At 45.5% G+C, this 18426-nt stretch overlaps 1 protein-coding gene across 3 annotated transcripts in view; it reads left to right on the top strand.

Annotated features, from left to right (window-relative positions):
• Positions 1–18426, top strand: part of RUNX1 (RUNX family transcription factor 1) — a 272687-nt gene that overhangs the window by 133823 nt on the left and 120438 nt on the right. For all 3 annotated transcript variants that reach the window (XM_030202187.1, XM_030202188.1, XM_030202190.1), the window contains one exon: positions 5702–5949. In XM_030202187.1, coding sequence (XP_030058047.1) covers positions 5702–5949 — 248 coding nt within the window. The remainder of the gene's footprint in view (positions 1–5701; positions 5950–18426) is intronic.

Below are 18426 nucleotides of genomic sequence, written 5' to 3'. Positions count from 1 at the left end.
TTGGAAGCCCTCAGGTTATATTCCTCGTCTCCTCGGCACCTCCTTCCTCTCTTCTGTCCTCCAGGCTCTCTTCTTTGGTGTACTTTCCCCTTTCCTCCCCCCCCCCCCCCCCCCCCCCCCCGTTCTCTAAAGGAGAACATGAGATCAACTACAAAGTACCCACACTGGAGAAAAAAATTACTTTTGTAAGTCAAACACCAAGCTTACTCCAGTATCATGCTTCCTCCTAGTTGTCATTACCCACCTTAGAGGCCCACCTGATTTTTGGTTTTGGTTATGATGCCAAACCTGGCCCACAATCCTTTTACTGCTTGGTTTCGGTTTCAGCAGAAAGGTTACAGCCATGGTTTCGGTTTTGGCTGAAACTGACTGCATGTTTTGGATGGAAGCCGAAAATTTGTGCTTTTTTTTTTTTTGTCTCTTTCCTCCTCCCCTCTGCCCAACTGTAGATAGATGCCCCTCTCAGGCTGATCTTACAATCCTGGTGGTCCAGGGGTGCAATCAGGGCAAGAGTGAACCCCAGCCATTACTGGCCATGCCAGCTCATGAAATCTCATGAGACTGTCACAAGCAGTCAAGGCAGCCATTTTGAGAATAGAGTTGACATGGGCAAGAGCGACTGAGGATTGCTCCTGCCCTGACTTCACCACAGTTATGATCTTAAATATAATAGTTTATATAGTAAATAGAGTTCGCCAAATAAATGCTTTTGATACCAAAGCTTATCAGGAATTTTAAGTCTTTAAATTTGGGGTGATAAACTTCTTAGGAATTAGCCTCTCTGTGGAGATATGACATCAGCTGTCACTGCTAATATGGTACAAAGTCAGCCATTGTAAAAGCACTGTGGCTTTAGTTTCAGTTTTCTTTAGCTGAGGTCTATGTATGCTGAGGCTATTTTGCTTGGAGGTAAAATATGGTATTTCATTATTTAAATTATTACACACATATATATATATATATATATATATTTTTTTTTTTTTTTAATATTCTGGCTTGGATACTATTTGGGTGATTGTAAAGAATTTCCAGGCTCCGTTAGGTATGATGAAGATGCAACGTTTTAATTAAACTTGTGGCATGCAGAAGCTAGACTCTATGGTAAAGGAACCTGCAGTGATTGTTTTCAAGCACAAGTCGGCTTATAGTGTTAGTAGGGAAATGATAGTGCAATGAAGTATATATATTGGAAAATAATTTGAGAAATGTATTGCTCTTTATTGTAATTTTCAGAGCATATAGACCTTGTATTCAGTAACATCAATGTGCTTTTTTATTCTGGATTGTGCATCAGGCTGGAATAATGTCTACAGTGTAGACCAGTGTCTGGACTCCTTTACAATATTTTAGTAAGAATCAATATCGTGCTTGTCCTTTAATCAGTTTTATAACTAAATACAAAACAGGAAACATCGCAATGCTGCTTTCTCTTGTTACTTGTGCACAGTTTGGGTAAGCATAAAAAGCTGGTACTCACGATTTTTTTTTACACATTCTTACAGTGGTCCTGTCTCAGGATGTTTAATTACATCTGCATTGACTTGGGAACCTAAACATGCCAGACTTGTTGAGAAGCCCTTGTTAAAATGTCTGTCTGCCTGTGCTTGCAGTTCTCCTGTGGGTTTAGCAGAAGGCTACTGACTGCAAGCCCTGACAATACCCAGTGGGCCTCATTGGTTCACATTAGCACAACCAAACTTTAGTTTTTGGTTTCAGCCACAGTTTCAGTTTCGTCCGAAAGCGGTTAGACAGTTTTGGTTTTGGCCAAAACTGGAAGGAAAAATAAAAGCAGTTTTATTCAGCCTCTAACCTACATCCTAGAAACACTTGCTCTTTCTACTTACCCAGTGAGAAGGTACTTTGAGTACTTGCACCCATGCTGGAATTTAGGGCCTCATTCACTAAACTCCCCCTCCCCTTACAGAAAAATCTTAGGACCCTGTTTACTAAGCCGCGCTAAAGGCACGCTAGCGTTTTTAACACACAGTAATGCTAGAGACACCCACATGAATACATGGGTGTCTCTAGCGTTAGCACGCACAAAACGCTTGCGTAACTTAGTAAACGGGGCCCTTAGTGAAAAAGCGATATTCTGTCAGAAAAATAGTGACCATGGAGTCAGGGATCCAGAAACATAAGGTAAAATAGACATCCAAGTGCACAGATAATACAAGTTAAGAGTCACAGACCCAGAAAAAAGGTCAGATAGTAACATGCTTATACTCATATCCTCAAAGAAAGCATGGGTTCTAGTCATAGGCATGCATCCACAAAGTGCACAGACCATACAAGTATGGGAATTCTTATGGTAGTTCTTAAATAAGATTACACACTCCTGTGCCCACAGGAGATCCCCCATTAACAGTCACACCCTTACACACTCGTGTACAGACAACAGTTGTGACTGATGTGTAGGTGTTCCCAGGAGCCAACTTTTCAGACTGACTGGGAATGTTAAACCCATCATAAATTACCCCTCCTTGGACAATGTGAAGGCAATTAATCAATATTGGGGATGCTCAAGTATGCACAGCAGCAGCGCTTATGTTGCCATCCCACTATCAAAAATAGAGCCCAGACTCACAAGGATAATAAAAGAAAGGTGAAAGGAGAAGAGGTTTACGTATATGCAAGTATTTATTTTTACCTGAGGCAATGGAGGGTTAAGTGACTTGCCCAGCGTCACAAGGAGCTGCTGCAGCGAGAATCGTGCCTAGTTCCACTGGTTCTTAAGTTACTGCACTAACCATTAAGCTACTTCTCCACTCCAAGTAGTGGTGTAAAACAGTAAAGAGAACGTGTCATACTACCCGCTTTTTTGTTGTTGTTGTTGTTGTTGTTGTTGTTGTCTCACCAACAACAGCCCTATGGCTAAAAGCACATATGTCAAGGCAGCAATGCATACAGCGCTTACACAGGCTAAGCAAAAGATCTACCAGTCACAACACGAATAGACACTGGCAGGTCACAAGTCTTACAGGACTCTGATAATTTATTACCATTACAATTTTACATGTGCTGCCAAAGGAAACAAATACAGTAAAAAAAGGAAAAATGATATACAAAGTAGTAGAACCGCAGCAGACGTCCCTCTGGGGCTGGGTGTCTTATTATATGGCCAAACAGCTTCCCAATAATAAAACGCAGCACGTGCACTACTAATGAGGTTCCTAATGCACCACCCTTGCCCGACGCCCAGACAGCGACCAACAGACAACTTCCGACTCCTGTCTCCAGCGGAGCAAGCTCCGCCCCCTTCCTCCCCAGCCCTGACTGGCTGGACAGGTCGGAGCTCCGCCTAGACTCCCGCCCTACAGAGCTAATTGGACCGGGAGTTTTCCCGTCTGCAAATAACGTGAGGGCGCAGCTGAGCCCAGGGACTTTCCTCTATAGTATAGGGAGATTATACAAGCAGTGAAGCGTAAGCGTGAAAGTTGTAGGCAGTAGCCCGGTCACTCGTTCACTCACGCGGCTTCAGCAGCTACTGCACTAGTTACATCCAGAGCAGTGGCACCCCCCCCCCCCCCCCCCCCCACTTCTCCAGCTTCTGTATTGCTAGCACTACCACATGAAAGGGCATCTGCTCCTGCATTCATATTCAGATCCTCGACAGCACCCTATTCCTACACTCCTACTCAAATGGTCGAAACAGCACCCTGCTCCTATATTCACACTCACTTAAATCCCCGACACAGCACCCTACTTCTGCACTCACATTCACTCTCAGATCCCCCTACACAGCAGCACCCTGCTCTGGCACTCACACTCTGATCCATGACCCAGCATCCTGGACTCAATACTCGCTCAGAACCCCGAGGCAGCACCTTGCTCTTGTACTTGCCCTCACTCAACTGCAGATCCCCAACATAGCAACCCTGTTCCTGCACTCGCACAGACCCTGCTCAGATCCCCGTAAAAAGCACCCTGTTCCTGCACTCGCACAGACCCTGCTCAGATCCCCGAACAAAAAAAAAAGCACCCTGTTCCTGTACTCACATTTCCTTGGCTTCAGATCCCCGGACACAGCACACTTGCTCCTGTGTACTCGCACTCAGCCCTCGGGCACCGCCAGATTTCTGGCACCCTGCCCAGCCTCAGCTCCTCTACTCTCCCACTTCCATGGCAGCGCGAACCGATCCCTGATAAGCACCCTGCTCGTGTGCTCGCACTCTCACAACTCTCATTCAGCAGCGGTCTCAACATCCTCCCAGCTCAGCAGGAGGACAGCAGCAGAGCAGAGCCCTAAACACAGCAGCACTCATCTCCTGAACACACACTCTGGAGGGGGAGGGGGGGCCTCATCACACAGTCATAAGACAGGAATCGCACAGATCCTCTTGCACTCCCTTCTGGGACTTTTATCAGTCACAGGATACTCGCTATATACAGGCAAACTAGGGGCTTTCAAGCAGGGCTATTTAGTTATACGGATCAGCAGCACAGTCTTGACACGCAGCTTCCGTACTCCAGTTTTTACCACCATCACAGCGTAGCAGCAGCGCAGCGTGACTGACCGCCGCACACTCCCGGGGCTTCACCAGGGGTCACAGCATCGACAGAACTTTAACGCAGTACCGAGCCTCCTCCAGCAGAGCTCCAGCACCGGAGACACCAGCAGCCACGCGAGCTTTCTTTCTTTTTCTCTTGGCTGGACCTATTAAGTTGCACCCCGGCTGTGAACTTTATTCCATTGTTATTATTTCTCTCTGTGACAGCTAATCCCTTGTGGCTGGAGAAAGCTCAATGCGGTAGGACACGGCACAGGCAGTGGAAGGTCACTTAGGGCTCACTTCCACCTGCTGCGGTTAACAGATTGTTACACAGAGGCTCTGCTGCGGCTGGATTTTGAGGAAGATTGCCTCAGATAGAGCAGAACTTGGCAGGGGCATTGTGGGCTCTCATTTTTCCTGTGTGTGTGCTGATGGTGAGGTCAGAGAAAAAGGAAGAAGCCACAAGTTTAACTAGCCAAGTGCTCGCTAATTAAGTCTCTAGGAGAAAGCCTTTTTCATCTTTATTATTATTATTATTATCTTTTGATCCTTTTGCAACCCCCCTCCCCTCCCCCAGCGATCAAGGCAGGTTAAAAAAAATACTGAAGCTGATGATCCAGGGGCTACATGAAAAGATTAGTAATATTCGGGATTAATATGGATTTCCCTTGCGTTATTAAAGTTCTCTTGCAGTAAATATTTTCATGAGGGGGGAAGGGGCATATCCCTTGTTAGCTGGAAGTGATATTTGGAAATCCCCCTGCTTTTCTGTGGACTGAAACTTGAGTTCAGAGACTTCTAGACTCATCATTTTCTGTAACAGAAGATATGGTGCACGCTGTCTTTGATTGGGACTTTTAAGAAAATGACCTGGAAACTTCACGAAATGAACTCATAAGTACCACGGTTAACTGTTGGAAGCTTCTCCTGAAACTTTTGCCAAATTGTGTTTTAACAATTTTTTCTTTACAAAGTGTAATAGTGAGTCTGGATTGCTGGCCCAAAACTGAACTTATAAAACTGCATAATAACGCTAAAGGGTGTTGCTTTGCTGCGATCTGGGGGGCTTGCACCTCTTCGTGCATTGGGATCCCTTTCGGAGGCGCGTTGTAAATCAGGGGCGGGGGGGGTGAGGCTCTCTGCAGCCGGGAGGAAAAGTTGTCTACGGATCGCCCGTCTCAAGCTTGTTGTTGTGATGCGTATCCCCGTAGATCCAAGCAGCAGCCGCCGCTTCACGCCGCCCTCCGCCACCCTCAGCCCGGGCAAGATGAACGAGCCACTCGCCACCCCGGACAACAGCGCCGCCCTGCTGAGCAAGCTGAGGAGCGCAGACCGCAACATGGTGGAGGTGCTCGCAGACCACCCCGGGGAGCTGGTCCGGACCGACAGTCCCAACTTCCTCTGCTCGGTCCTACCCACCCACTGGAGATGCAACAAGACCTTGCCCATCGCCTTCAAGGTACGGTGCTCCTTTTGGGGTTTTTTGTCTTAAAAAAATGGTTTGTGTGGCCGGGTGGTGGGGAGGGGGGATTGCGATCCTTTGATGTGCTAAACCTTTTTCCTTCATAGGCACAGCGTGGGAGAAAGGTTCCTGGGAGTTCATTGAAGTAGTTTGGGGTGGGCATGGGGTGGGGGGGAGTTGGGGTCCAAATGATGTGAGTACTTATGCTGACTTTGTCACTCGCTCTCCAGTTCCTTCCCCACCCCCCCCCCCCCCAAAAAAAAAAATTAAAATAAACAGGCAAAACCACACAAATGAGCTCGGGTATCGATCGAGTAGGAAAGTTATGATCGTGGGCCCCAACAACACACATTACAAAAATTAATCCAACTCTCCTACTGAGAAGTCCTTTGATAAGGTGCTTCCCCTTGATCCGGACACACTTTTTTTTTTCCCTGTTTTCATTTTCGTATTTATTTCAGTGAAGCAGAAGTCTGATGACATCTTTTTTTCAACATATCCCTTCTCCGGGCATTTTACAATTCCCTTACTGTTATTAGGCCGGATGTGCTAAGCATTTCCCCCCCTTAGGAATCAAATAGGGAAAACCCCCTCTTGTGTGCGTCTGGCCCTAAATGCCAAAAAGGACTGGATTGCACAAGTAAAAGCGAATGGGCTCTGTATTCTGTTTAAGGCACATGTGGATTTTTACCCAGGCACTTAAGGGGAGAGCTGTTCCTTGCTTTCACTTAATGGCTTGATATAATCTTCTGATCTTTTTTATTTTGTTACTTTTTGAATAGAAGCCCTGGGCTGCACTGTGTACAATGACACTGAACTCACTCCATACCAGTTGCTTGATAACTGGGGTGAGAATGTGCCCTTATATTTTGTCCTCTGCTGCTCATCTTGCCCAGAATGTGTCTGGGTTTTTTTTTAAAGGGACATTCTCAACCAGAGGCCACACATTTGCTGGGAATTTCTTCACTCCCCCCCCCCCCCCCCCCCCAAGAGGGATGTTCAGCTCTGTCCCTGTGTGCCCCTCACGTCTGTCTCTTTTCACTAGTGGGCAATGAAAAGCCTCACTTGAGAAGAGGTAGCCCGAGATGCTGCTCCCTAAAGATCACATCAGTTCTTTTTGTAAAGAGGAATTATAGTTCCTGTTTAGTAAAATGTTGCTCAGTAGCCCCGAGAATGAATGAATACACAAATGAAACTTTTCAGGAGAGTTCCAGGAGCAAGACGTAATTCACACCTCAGGATCTAATCCTGTTTTGTCACTTTGGCCGGTCTCTCACAGTTTTTAACAGCAGCTTGTGAGCTGTGAACACAGTGAAAGGAATAAAAAAAAGTACATTAACCCGCAGCAAAATGCACTATGTGTGGGGGAAGGTTAAAATAAATGAAACCTACCAGGCAATTGGCTTATTAGGGATTCTGATTGTAAGTTTTAACCTAAAAACCACCCCCACCCCACCCCTGTTGCTAAATAAATAAAATAGATGCTCATTAGATAAATACTGGAAAACCTCCCCACTTTCACCCCTCCCCTTGTCTCCACTCTGGTTTTCTGCCTTTTCAATGCTCTGGATGCCTGAGCGGCGCAAAGTTTATGTATTTGGTTCAGCAGCAAAAATGGCTCTGCTGCAAAAACGCCAGCAAGTACAGATTTTTGGACCCGCAAAGGTCCCCTTAATTATCTGGAAAATACATACATAAATGTGTAACATAGAGACAGTACTTCTTACACCCAGTTGCTATGTCATATCTACAAGAGTCGAGTGCTTGTCTAAGTAATGAGAATCAAAGCAAGCAATACAAACAGACTGGCATTGGAGCCGACTCTGTGGGTGCTTGAGCACCCCCAATATTGAGAAAATTCCTTGTGTGTGTCCAGGGAGGGGTCATTTCCATTGGGCTTAGCACCCCCAATTATTTTGAAAAGGTGGCTCCTATGCAGACTGGGATGATGAAGAAGTCCTAGCCCTCCTTTTGCAAATCAGCGGAAGAGGTGCTTCTTGAGGTGTTTTCCTCCTTAGAATTAAATTTCTTTTGCTTACCTGAAACTGGTTTTCTAGAGTTATATGAAGCAGGATATCTACAAAACGACCATGTACTTTGTTATTATCAGGTTCCGTAGTACAACCAAAGTGGTTATGCAGATACTTTCTCTGCGGGCTCACATTAGATACTACACCTACACCCTACACTCAGAGGTGTATTTTCAAAGTACTTCCCCCCCTCCCCCCCCCCCCCCCCCCCCCCGTTTACTAAGCCATGCTAGCTACTGGTGGGGCGCTAATGCCGACACAGTCCCATTTATTTATTTATTTAGTTATTGCATTTGTATCCCACATTTTCCCACCTTTTTGCAGGCTCAGTGTGGCTTACAATACAAGAATGGTGGAAATATTAGAAAACAAACATTTAGTGTTTCAGAAGGATCTTAGTCAACACGATAATGATAAAAACAGAATAGTATTATTCCAAGCAGATATTGTTAGATGGTCCTGAATATCTGTGGAGGAGTTGTGTGTATTCACATTGATTGATCTTTGTGATATGCCCCGTTAAAGAGACGGGTCTTCAGTAGTTTGCGGAAGCTCATTAGTTCGTGGATCGTTTTTTTTAAGTTGCGCGGCAGTGCGTTCCATAACTGTGTACTCAAGCAGGTAAAGTTTGACGCGAGCATTGATTTGTATTTTAGACCGTTCACTTTGGGGGTCTTTACAAAGGTACGCTAATGATTAACGTGTGCTAAACACTAGAGATGCCCATAGGAATATAGCGTTTTGCGCAGGCGTATTTAACACACGCGCTAAAAATGCTAGCGCGCCTTTGTAAAAGGGGCCCTCTGAATGGGCTGTGTCGGTGTTGCCGTGTAGCTTAGTAAACGGGGGGGGGGGGGGGTTAGACTTATATAGTAACCTATGGAACTTTGAAATGAGCCCCTCACTATTATAATGTGCATATACATGATATACAGTTCATGTATAGACTGTATATATGTGTATGTGAAGATATATAATGTAGTATGAGAAATTAACTAATGATAAGCATTTATACTTTGTATTACGTGAGCACTGCATCTCCCATAAAGTCCAAATGTTAATTAGGTCTTCAGTTTTTACGCATTAACATAGGTAAATTCAGATGGATTTGACATTTCAGTCGCACCTCTGTTTATTTTTTTGTGTTGGGGAAGGAAAGAGAAGTTTAAACCAATACCGATGGGGGTGATTAAAGGATGGAGTTATAGTTTCTGGGTGGGTCCCTGTCAGAGACGGGGGAATCGGTAGAACCAGAGGGCATGAACCGAGGATGCAGAGCGGTAAACTTGACATCAGGAAATACTTTTTCACAGAGTGGTGGATGCCTGGAATACCTTCCCTGGGGAGGTGGTGGGGTCAAAAACAGTGACAGAATTCAAAAACTCATGTGATAAACACAGAGGATCCCCTATATAGTAAGAAGATAAAATCAAAGCAAAACTTAATTGACCTTCACACTTTAAACAAGGCGACAGGTGTAACCTGCACAGAGTTGCAGATCCCACTTTAACCAGGGATGGTAAATAAGACTGGGAATATTATAATGCCTCTGTATCGCTTCATGGTGCGACCTCACCTTTATTGTGTTCAGTTCCCGTCGCTGTATCTCACAAAGGTTCAAAGAAGAGTGACCAAAATGATAAAGGGGACGGAGCTCCTCTCATATGAGGAAAGGGTGAAGAGGTTAGGGCTCTTCAGCTTGGAAAAGAGACGGATGAGGAGGGATAGGATCGAAGTCTGCAAAATCCCGAGTGGTTTAGAAAGGGTAAAAGTGAATCGTTTTTTTTGCTCTTTCAAAAAGTGCAAAGACCAGGGGACACTCAATGAAGTTACATGGAAATAATTTTAAAACAAACAGGAGGAAATATTTTTTCACTCAAAGAATAGTTAAGCTCTGGAACTCATTGCCAGAGGATGTGGTAACAGTGATTAGCGTATCTGGGTTTAAAAAAGATCTGGACAAGTTCCTGGAGGAAAAGTCCATAGTCTGCTATTGAGACAGACATGGCGAAGCCAGTGCTTGCCGTGGGATTGGTAGCATGGAATGTTGCTACTATTTGGGGTTTCCAGGTACTTGTGACCTGGATTAACCACTGTTGGAAGCAGGATACTGGGCTAGATGGACCACTGGTCTGACCCAGTATGGCCGTTCTTATGCTCTTAATCACCTCATTGAACAGACTAGATGGACCATACAGGACCATTATTTACTATGTTACTATGCATGACACGTTCTTCAGATGTCAACGTGCCCACCCAGGGTGGGGCTAGGGATGATGCAGGAATGTTGTGAGGGCCAGAGCTGTGAGTGACAGCAAGTGTGAAGAGCCAAAAGCTTGAAGAATGAGAAAGAGGTGTGAAAAGAGATGGACGCTTTCCGACCAGATGTACATCGGATCTGGGGTACAAATGTCCACACCAGACAGGAAAGAACCCCCAAGTCTTTGCAAGTGTTAAATGCATAAAGTCACAGATCTAACAACCTAAAACAATATAAGTACATAAGTATTGCCATACTGGGAAAGACCAAAGGTCCATCAAGCCCAGCATTCTGTTTCCAACAGTGGCCAATCCAAGTCACAAGTACCTGGCAGAAACCTAAATAGTAGCAACATTCTATGTAGAACCCCAAAGAGTAGCAAGATTCTAGAAGTCTAAAGAATAACAAGATTCCATGCAGAATTTCAAAGTGTAGCAACATTCCATGTAGAACCCCAAAGAGTAGTAACATTCCATTCAGAATCCCAAGTACATAAGTGTTGCCATACTGGGACAGACCAAAGGTCCATCAAGCCCAGCATCCTGTTTCCAACAGTGGCCAATCCAGGTCACAAATACCCGGCAAGATCCCCAAAAAGTACAAAACATTTTATACTGCTTATCCCAGAAATAGTGGATTTCCCCCAAGTCCATTTAATAACGGTCTATGGACTTTTCCTTTAGGAAGTCGTCCAAACCTTTTTTTAAACTCCGCTAAGCTAACCGCCTTTACCACATTCTCTGGCAACAAATTCCAGAGTTTAATTACACGTTGAGTGAAGAAACATTTTCTCCGATTCGTTTGAAATTTACCACATTGTAGCTTCATCCCATGACCCCTAGTCCTAGTATTTTTGGAAAGCATGAACAGACGCTTCACATCTACCCGTTCAACTCATAAGTACATATAAGTACACAAGTAATATAGAAATATAGAAAACAAAAGCTCCATTACAAATATGCACATTTGATATTTTCTCATTGAGCACTCCAGTTTACGGGGATGTAGTGCCTTGAAAAGAAACTAATCTTAGGACTGTAATGAAAAAAAAAGTTTCTTGTCTCTCTATGTATTTGTCACCCAGGGCTGACTGTAAGGAAAAGGTTTTTCAATGTTATCCCTGGACACCGGCTAATCTCCAAAACACCTCATATCCAGCGCTTACTAATATTCTGGAAAATGCAAGCTTTATCTATTGTGTCATTTTTGTTTTAACTTCCCCAGTCAGTGTCTGTCCCGTCTTTGCAGGTATATGGACTCATTTCACACCATTATAGTTACTAAAAATTCAAAATCCTATATGTCCTATTAAAGGCAGCCACAGGTCCACCATACAGAATCATCCTGGTGTTTATAGCAGTAGATAAATGATTTCAAAAACTGTTTTGGGTTGGGTGTGAAAGAAGCTATCCCTTATTCACTGGGCTTATACATTTTAATGGAAGCTTAATTAAGCAATAGTAAAGGTGGCCATGAACGTTCTGCTGGGGCAATTGACTGTGTCTAATGGTTAAATGCCTCAACCAAATGGGGTGGGTGCTCCTCGTGAGGACTGGGCAGTTAACTGATCGCACTTGTTGCCAAGACCATTCTTGCTATAAGAACAAAGAATCAGGGGGAAAAAAAACGTGAAGCCCCCCAAAAAATGATAGTTGTCATTTAAATGGGTTTAAGCGTTTTCAACACTTCCTCTCCCTCCCAGCTTAGCGGTAAAATTCAGCTGGATTTTCCTGATAGTGCCCACCGTTTTCTGAGATGTTCCATTTTGCAATGGTGAAATTAAAACACCAACACATGGGGGAAAGTTCGTAAAATCTAAGTGTCCTGTCGTCCACGCTTTATCAGTCTGTTTGACCTTGATTTTACCTTGTTTGGGTCTTTAGCTTCACATATAGACCATACAAGCCAGTGCTTGTCTGTGAACTGTTAAGGCTTTATGTTGAGGAAACCTGCTTGTTCAGTAAGAAAGCAGGGCGTGTTGCATGGAGGTTTCAGTTGTGGGATATGTTGTATGGAAGTTCGGCTTTTATTTCTCTTATGCTTTTTCCTCGTTTGTTCAATTTCCTCTCAGAAAAGGCAGTTAGCCTGGCGGAGCATGCTTTTGGAAATTCCAGATATATTCTCATGGTCAAGCCTTTCCTGCCTGTCTTGCAAGCCTTCAGTTGATGGCTTTCTGGATATCTTATGATTCTTGCCTGAATAGTTGAAGTTTTTAATGCCTCTGAATTGTTCTTCCCATCAGCCAGACACTTGTGTGACCTACCATCTGTTCTTTAGGGAACTGGTAATATTTGTACTTGTCTGCTTCTGCTAAATTTAGCTTTTTAAATTCTATCCAGAAAATGTTTCCTTCGGAACTAGGGAAGAACCTGGGAGAATATTGTAGGGTCGAAACTTTAGTGAACATCTCGTGAGAGACTCCAGTCCCATAGCTCAGTGACAGTGCTGTGTGCTGCCTTGCAGAAAATTCAGGTTTAATATTTGAGTCCAGCCTCAGTTGCCGAGCCCAGAAGGGTTGGGCATGTTTCTGGAGCCCCCCCCCCCCCCCCCCCCCGGATGGAAGGGCCTCCCAATCATTGCACAGTATGGAGGAAACTGCGGTCCGTGTCTCTCAATCAGAAGGCAATTGCTTCGATGACTAAGCTAGCCGGGGAAAGATTAAAAATGGGGGTAAACCCTGCTGATACCTTCCAGTAAGGCTGGCTCTGATTGAACTGTAAGCCTAAAGAAGCAGACAGAAAGTGTCAGGCAGCTTCCCACCCCTACACCTGCCCCACCAAACTCTGTGAGTGCCCCGATTGTGGCAACCGGTCAGATTTCGTACCTCTGCGTTCGTAAGATGCAGGGAACACCATACAACCGACAAGTCAGCCACAGTAAGTGGACATTTGGTTAATCAGTTGACCTCACTTTTCCCTGAAGGCAAAAAGTCCTTTGCGCGACACTGCTGGGTTTGATCGTCCACAAAGGCTCAGTTCATTTTCAGGAAGTTGCCGAACACATTTTAAATAAATCTTGCTAAGGTGCTCTGAATGCCAGCCAGAAGCATTAGAAAACTCTACAGAGATCTGTTGATGTTTATTTATGGAGGTACCCATAAAACAAGTTCAGATTTTTTTGCTTTTGCCTAAGCCCAATTAACAAATTGTATGGCTGTAGGTGCTGTCTAATTAGGGTGTTGCCCTGGCACTCATTAGGATAATTAATTGTTAGTGTATAGCGGAAAGGAGCAGCAAGTTGCACAATAAACATTCTGAAAGCAAACCCTTTGAATCGGCATCTCAAACCACTGAGAGTAATTATTCTCCTTGGATATTTTTGCAAGCCACATCCAAGTTTGCTTGTATTCTCCACCAGCTCTCTGTCTTTTTTTTTTTCCCTGTTCCCTGCCTCGTTCACCTTTAAATTTGTCTGAACCTTCTTTAGGTGGCTACTTCTCATTTTAGGAGTGGGAAGGTATCAGAAAATCCCGTTGCTGCTTTTTAGAGACGCGGGTAGTCTATAAAATTGCAGTGCAGTACTTTGAGTTGTGGCATGTAATGACCGCAAGGCCTGGTTTGTCTGCCGTATTTCCTTCCTGCCATGACGCTGCCGATCTTGCCTAATCTCTGGTTATACCCCTTGTACCCCACTCTCAAGGATACCCTCTGCTTGTCCCACCCTTCTTTGATTTTTACTACTAGGTTTGCCTGCCCCAAACCCCCAATCCCAGCTGTTTCCACCGGAAGGCTGTTGCGTGAATCGTTGTCGACTCTATAAAGAGAGATTTCTTTCATTTCCTGTGCATCTTCTCACTTTCAACCCCGCATACTCAGTGTTCTAATCCAACACAGAAGACAACAGCTTTGGCATTTGTCTGAAACATAGTAACTTAGTAGATGACGGCAGAAAAAGACCTTCACGGTCCATCCAGTCTGCCCAACAAGATAAACTCATATGTGTATACCTTACCTTGATTTGTACCTGCCTTTTTCAGGGCACAGACCGTATAAGTCTGCCCAGCACTATCCCCGCCTCCCAACCACCAGCCCCGCCTCCCACCACCGGTTCTGGCACAGACCGTATAAGTCTGCCCAGCACTATCCTGAAATTTTGGATTTTTTAAATTCGGTTTCTGCTCAGACCTTTACAGCAGTAGCCCAAAGTGAGTTGCAGTCAGGTACAGTAGTGATTTCCCTGGCCGTGAAGGGCTTACTGTCTCAGTTTGGACCTGTTTTATTAATGTAATTTCACATTTAACCGAAAAGATGATTTGATTACCTTTCCATTATCTCAGAAAAAGCAGCAGGGTAGCGATTATTATGTCATGCGACACTGAAAGAAGTATCTCTAACATCTAAAATGTTTCTGAAGAAACTTACAAATATGTTTCCTGTTCTGAGACATTCCCTGCCACCTCTAATTTTTTAATTTTTTTTTGGAAAGAAGGAGGGGGGAGGAGGATGGGAAGCATTGAAGTTTAAAAACATTTTTGATTTGATGATCAATTCCTCGTGCTGTTCCGAAATAGCGCCCTAAAACTAGCGCCGGAATTAACTCCCCAACGATCAACGCTAAGAACATGCTAATTTAGGCGTGTTATTAGCGATGATCATCGGGTGAAAAGTGCAGGAGGATTGTGCCCGGGCATGTGCTCGGGCACAATCCTCTAGCACTTATTTGACAGATCCAGGCTGTCAATATCCGGAACTTGTCAGACACAGGAGATGGAGGTCCGTGGGACAAAAGGAAGGCCCTGGTGGCCTAGTGCCCTCCAAGCACAAGGGCATGGGGGGGGGGGGGGAGAGGGCTGGAGATCTCCTGCCCCCTAACTCCTCCAAACACTCAAAAAAGATTCCTGGTAGCCCAGTGGGCTACGTAGTACATAAGTACATAAGTACATAAGTAGTGCCATACTGGGAAAGACCAAAGGTCCATCTAGCCCAGCATCCTGTCACCGACAGTGGCCAATCCAGGTCAAGGGCACCTGGCACGCTCCCTAAACGTAAAAACATTCCAGACAAGTTATACCTAAAAATGCGGAATTTTTCTAAGTCCATTTAATAGCGGTCTATGGACTTGTCCTTTAGGAATCTATCTAACCCCTTTTTAAACTCCGTCAAGCTAACCGCCCGTACCACGTTCTCCGGCAACGAATTCCAGAGTCTAATTACACGTTGGGTGAAGAAAAATTTTCTCCGATTCGTTTTAAATTTACCACACTGTAGCTTCAACTCATGCCCTCTAGTCCTAGTATTTTTGGATAGCGTGAACAGTCGCTTCACATCCACCCGATCCATTCCACTCATTATTTTATACACTTCTATCATATCTCCCCTCAGCCGTCTCTTCTCCAAGCTGAAAAGCCCTAGCCTTCTCAGCCTCTCTTCATAGGAAAGTCGTCCCATCCCCACTATCATTTTCGTCGCCCTTCGCTGTACCTTTTCCAATTCTACTATATCTTTTTTGAGATACGGAGACCAGTACTGAACACAATACTCCAGGTGCGGTCGCACCATGGAGCGATACAACGGCATTATAACATCCGCACACCTGGACTCCATACCCTTCCTAATAACACCCAACATTCTATTCGCTTTCCTAGCCGCAGCAGCACACTGAGCAGAAGGTTTCAGCGTATCATCGACGACGACACCCAGATACCCCACCCCCACCCATTTTGGGGGGAGGTGGGGGGTTAAGGGGGCTGGAGATCCACCAGGTCGGGGGGCTGGAGGGATAGATACGCACGTAGGGGTAGACATTCAAAGTGTTTTATGCTTTTGGGGGTATCCCACGGACCTCCATCTCCTGCATTTAACAAGTGCGGGAGGACGTCACCCGACGATCAACGCTAATAATGCGCCTAAATTAACATGTTATTAGCATTTATCATTGGGGAGTTAATTCCCTGCACTGTTCCGGCGCTATTTTTAGGGTGCTGTTTTAGAACAGCACAGGGAATTGATCATCAGCTCAAAAATGCTTAAAAATTTCAATGCTTCCCTTCCTCCTCCCCACCCCCCCCCCCCCCCCCCCCCCCACACACACACACACACACTTTTCAATCCCCCAAAAATAGAAGTGGCAGGGAAAGTCTCAGAACAGGAAACAAATCTGTAAGTTTTTTCAGGAACATTTTGTCTTCTTGCCATTTAAATCACTTGTCTGGGTCTAATCGGACTATGCCACTGAAAATGCCCAGATAATGCCTAAGCCGAAACCAGCTACTTTGTGAGCATTCCCGGGGTGGAGTTGGCACTTAGTGAAGTACTATAAGAGCTCTATAAGATAATGAGTGGAATGGAACGAGTCGATGTGGAGCGTCTGTTTACGCTTTCCAAAAATACTAGGGGCATGCGATGAAGCGGCAGTGTGGTAAATTTAAAACGAATCGGAGGAAAGTTTTCTTCACTCAACGCGTAGTTAAACTCTGGAATTCGCTGCCGGAAAAGGTGGTTAAGGTGGTTAACTTAGCGGACTTCAAAAAAAGGGTTGGACGGCTTCCTGGAGGAAAAAGCCATAGAATGTTATTGAATGGACGAGGGAATAATACAGTATTTCTAGGAAGGGCGGGACAAATTGCTTGTTCTTTTGGCCGCTGTCTGTGACAGGGTGCTGGGCTCGATGGACCCTTGGTCTGTCCCAACATGGCGATGCTTATGTACTTCTGTACTAAAATTCAGCACTTAAAACAATTAAGATAACCACATAAATAAGATTGCATAGAACACAGTTCTGCTTTTATATGGTTCACCATAGCTGCTAAGTGCTGACTACAACACTTAGCCGGCTATGTTTTGTCCGGCCACATATGCCTTGATATTCAGAACCATAGTCCGGACATGGTTCAGCATTGAAAATCCAGGTATAAAGTCTGAATATCTACCCCCATATAATTTAGGCGCTGTGGAGCCCACACGGCTCCAGGGGTCAGCAGAGAGAAGAGAAGCCTAGGTCACACCAGAGTGACAGCCATTAGCCAGCCTTACGTGAATGGGTGAATGGTCCACCCTTGGCTACGCCATAGGAGCCAACTTTTCAAAATTATTGGGGGTGCTAAGCCCAATGGACATAACCCCTCCCTGGACACATACAAGGAATTTTTGTAATATTGGGGGTGCTCAAGCACGCACAGAGCCGGCTCCTATGGGCTACGCCACTGCGTGAAAGCAAGGAATAGTTACCCCCTGACGCCCCTTAAGTGTCTAACCCGATTAAGATCAGTTCTAACTGAGCAGAAAACTCAATGACACAGGTGACATCTACTGGGTCAATGAAAAAAGTTTAACCAAGCAAATTTCCAGCAGTCAAGAACCTGAGGATTGCAATTTTTCTCTTCTCGAATTGTTCTGACTCCCATTTTCACCGGTCCTTGTCTGAGTTCCTTGATTGGTAAGAGGAAGGAGCATAAAGAGGACCTCCAAATACTCCCACACTTCACCAGTAATGAAATGTGTATATGTTCCACCCCACCCTCTCCTACCCTCCCCCACCCACACCCCCATTCACATAATCCTTAACCAACCAAATTAGGAATTCTACATCAGCCCAGGGTATGAATGTTTTGCTTTTCGAATTTATTCAGCTTGATCTTTATCGTGACAGGGGATTGTGATGAAGGCTGGGGTCAGTCTAGTGGCAGTTTTGTAAATGGTCATGTAGAAGGCAGTGGCGTAGCCACAGGTGGGCCTGGGTGGGCCGGGCTCAGGACCACCCAACAGTAGCACACATGTAGCGGTAGCTGGTGGGGATCCCAAGCTCTCAGTGGCTCCTGACCAGTGCCGTAGCGAGGGCGGCTGACATCCGGGGTGGGTCACCGCTGCGCACCCCCCCCCCAGGTGCAGCATGGCGCACCCCCCCTCGGCGCGCACCCTCCCCCCGGAGCGCATTCTTACATGCATTGAGAAGCGAGGAGCGGGCGGGAGGGCCGATCCGCCCCCGAGTGCACGTCGCTGGGAACTGCGTCGGCTCCGCTGGTTCCCTGCTCTCTCTGCCCCAGAACAGGAAGTAACCTGTTCTGGGGCAGAGAGAGCAGGGAACCAGCGGAGCCGACACCCCCCACAGCGGCGTGCACCCGGGGCGGACCGCCCCACCTCCCCACCTTCCTACGCCACTGCTCCTGACCAAATTAAAATGGGGGAAGGGGATAAGCGAAACAGCCAGTTTCAAATGCTGGGCCCAGTAGATGCCTGTTCTAATTGA

This window comes from Microcaecilia unicolor, chromosome 4 (genome assembly GCF_901765095.1).
Source record: "Microcaecilia unicolor chromosome 4, aMicUni1.1, whole genome shotgun sequence".
In the NCBI taxonomy this organism is placed as follows: domain Eukaryota; kingdom Metazoa; phylum Chordata; class Amphibia; order Gymnophiona; family Siphonopidae; genus Microcaecilia; species Microcaecilia unicolor.
This window is presented reverse-complemented; position numbering and strand designations above follow the sequence as displayed.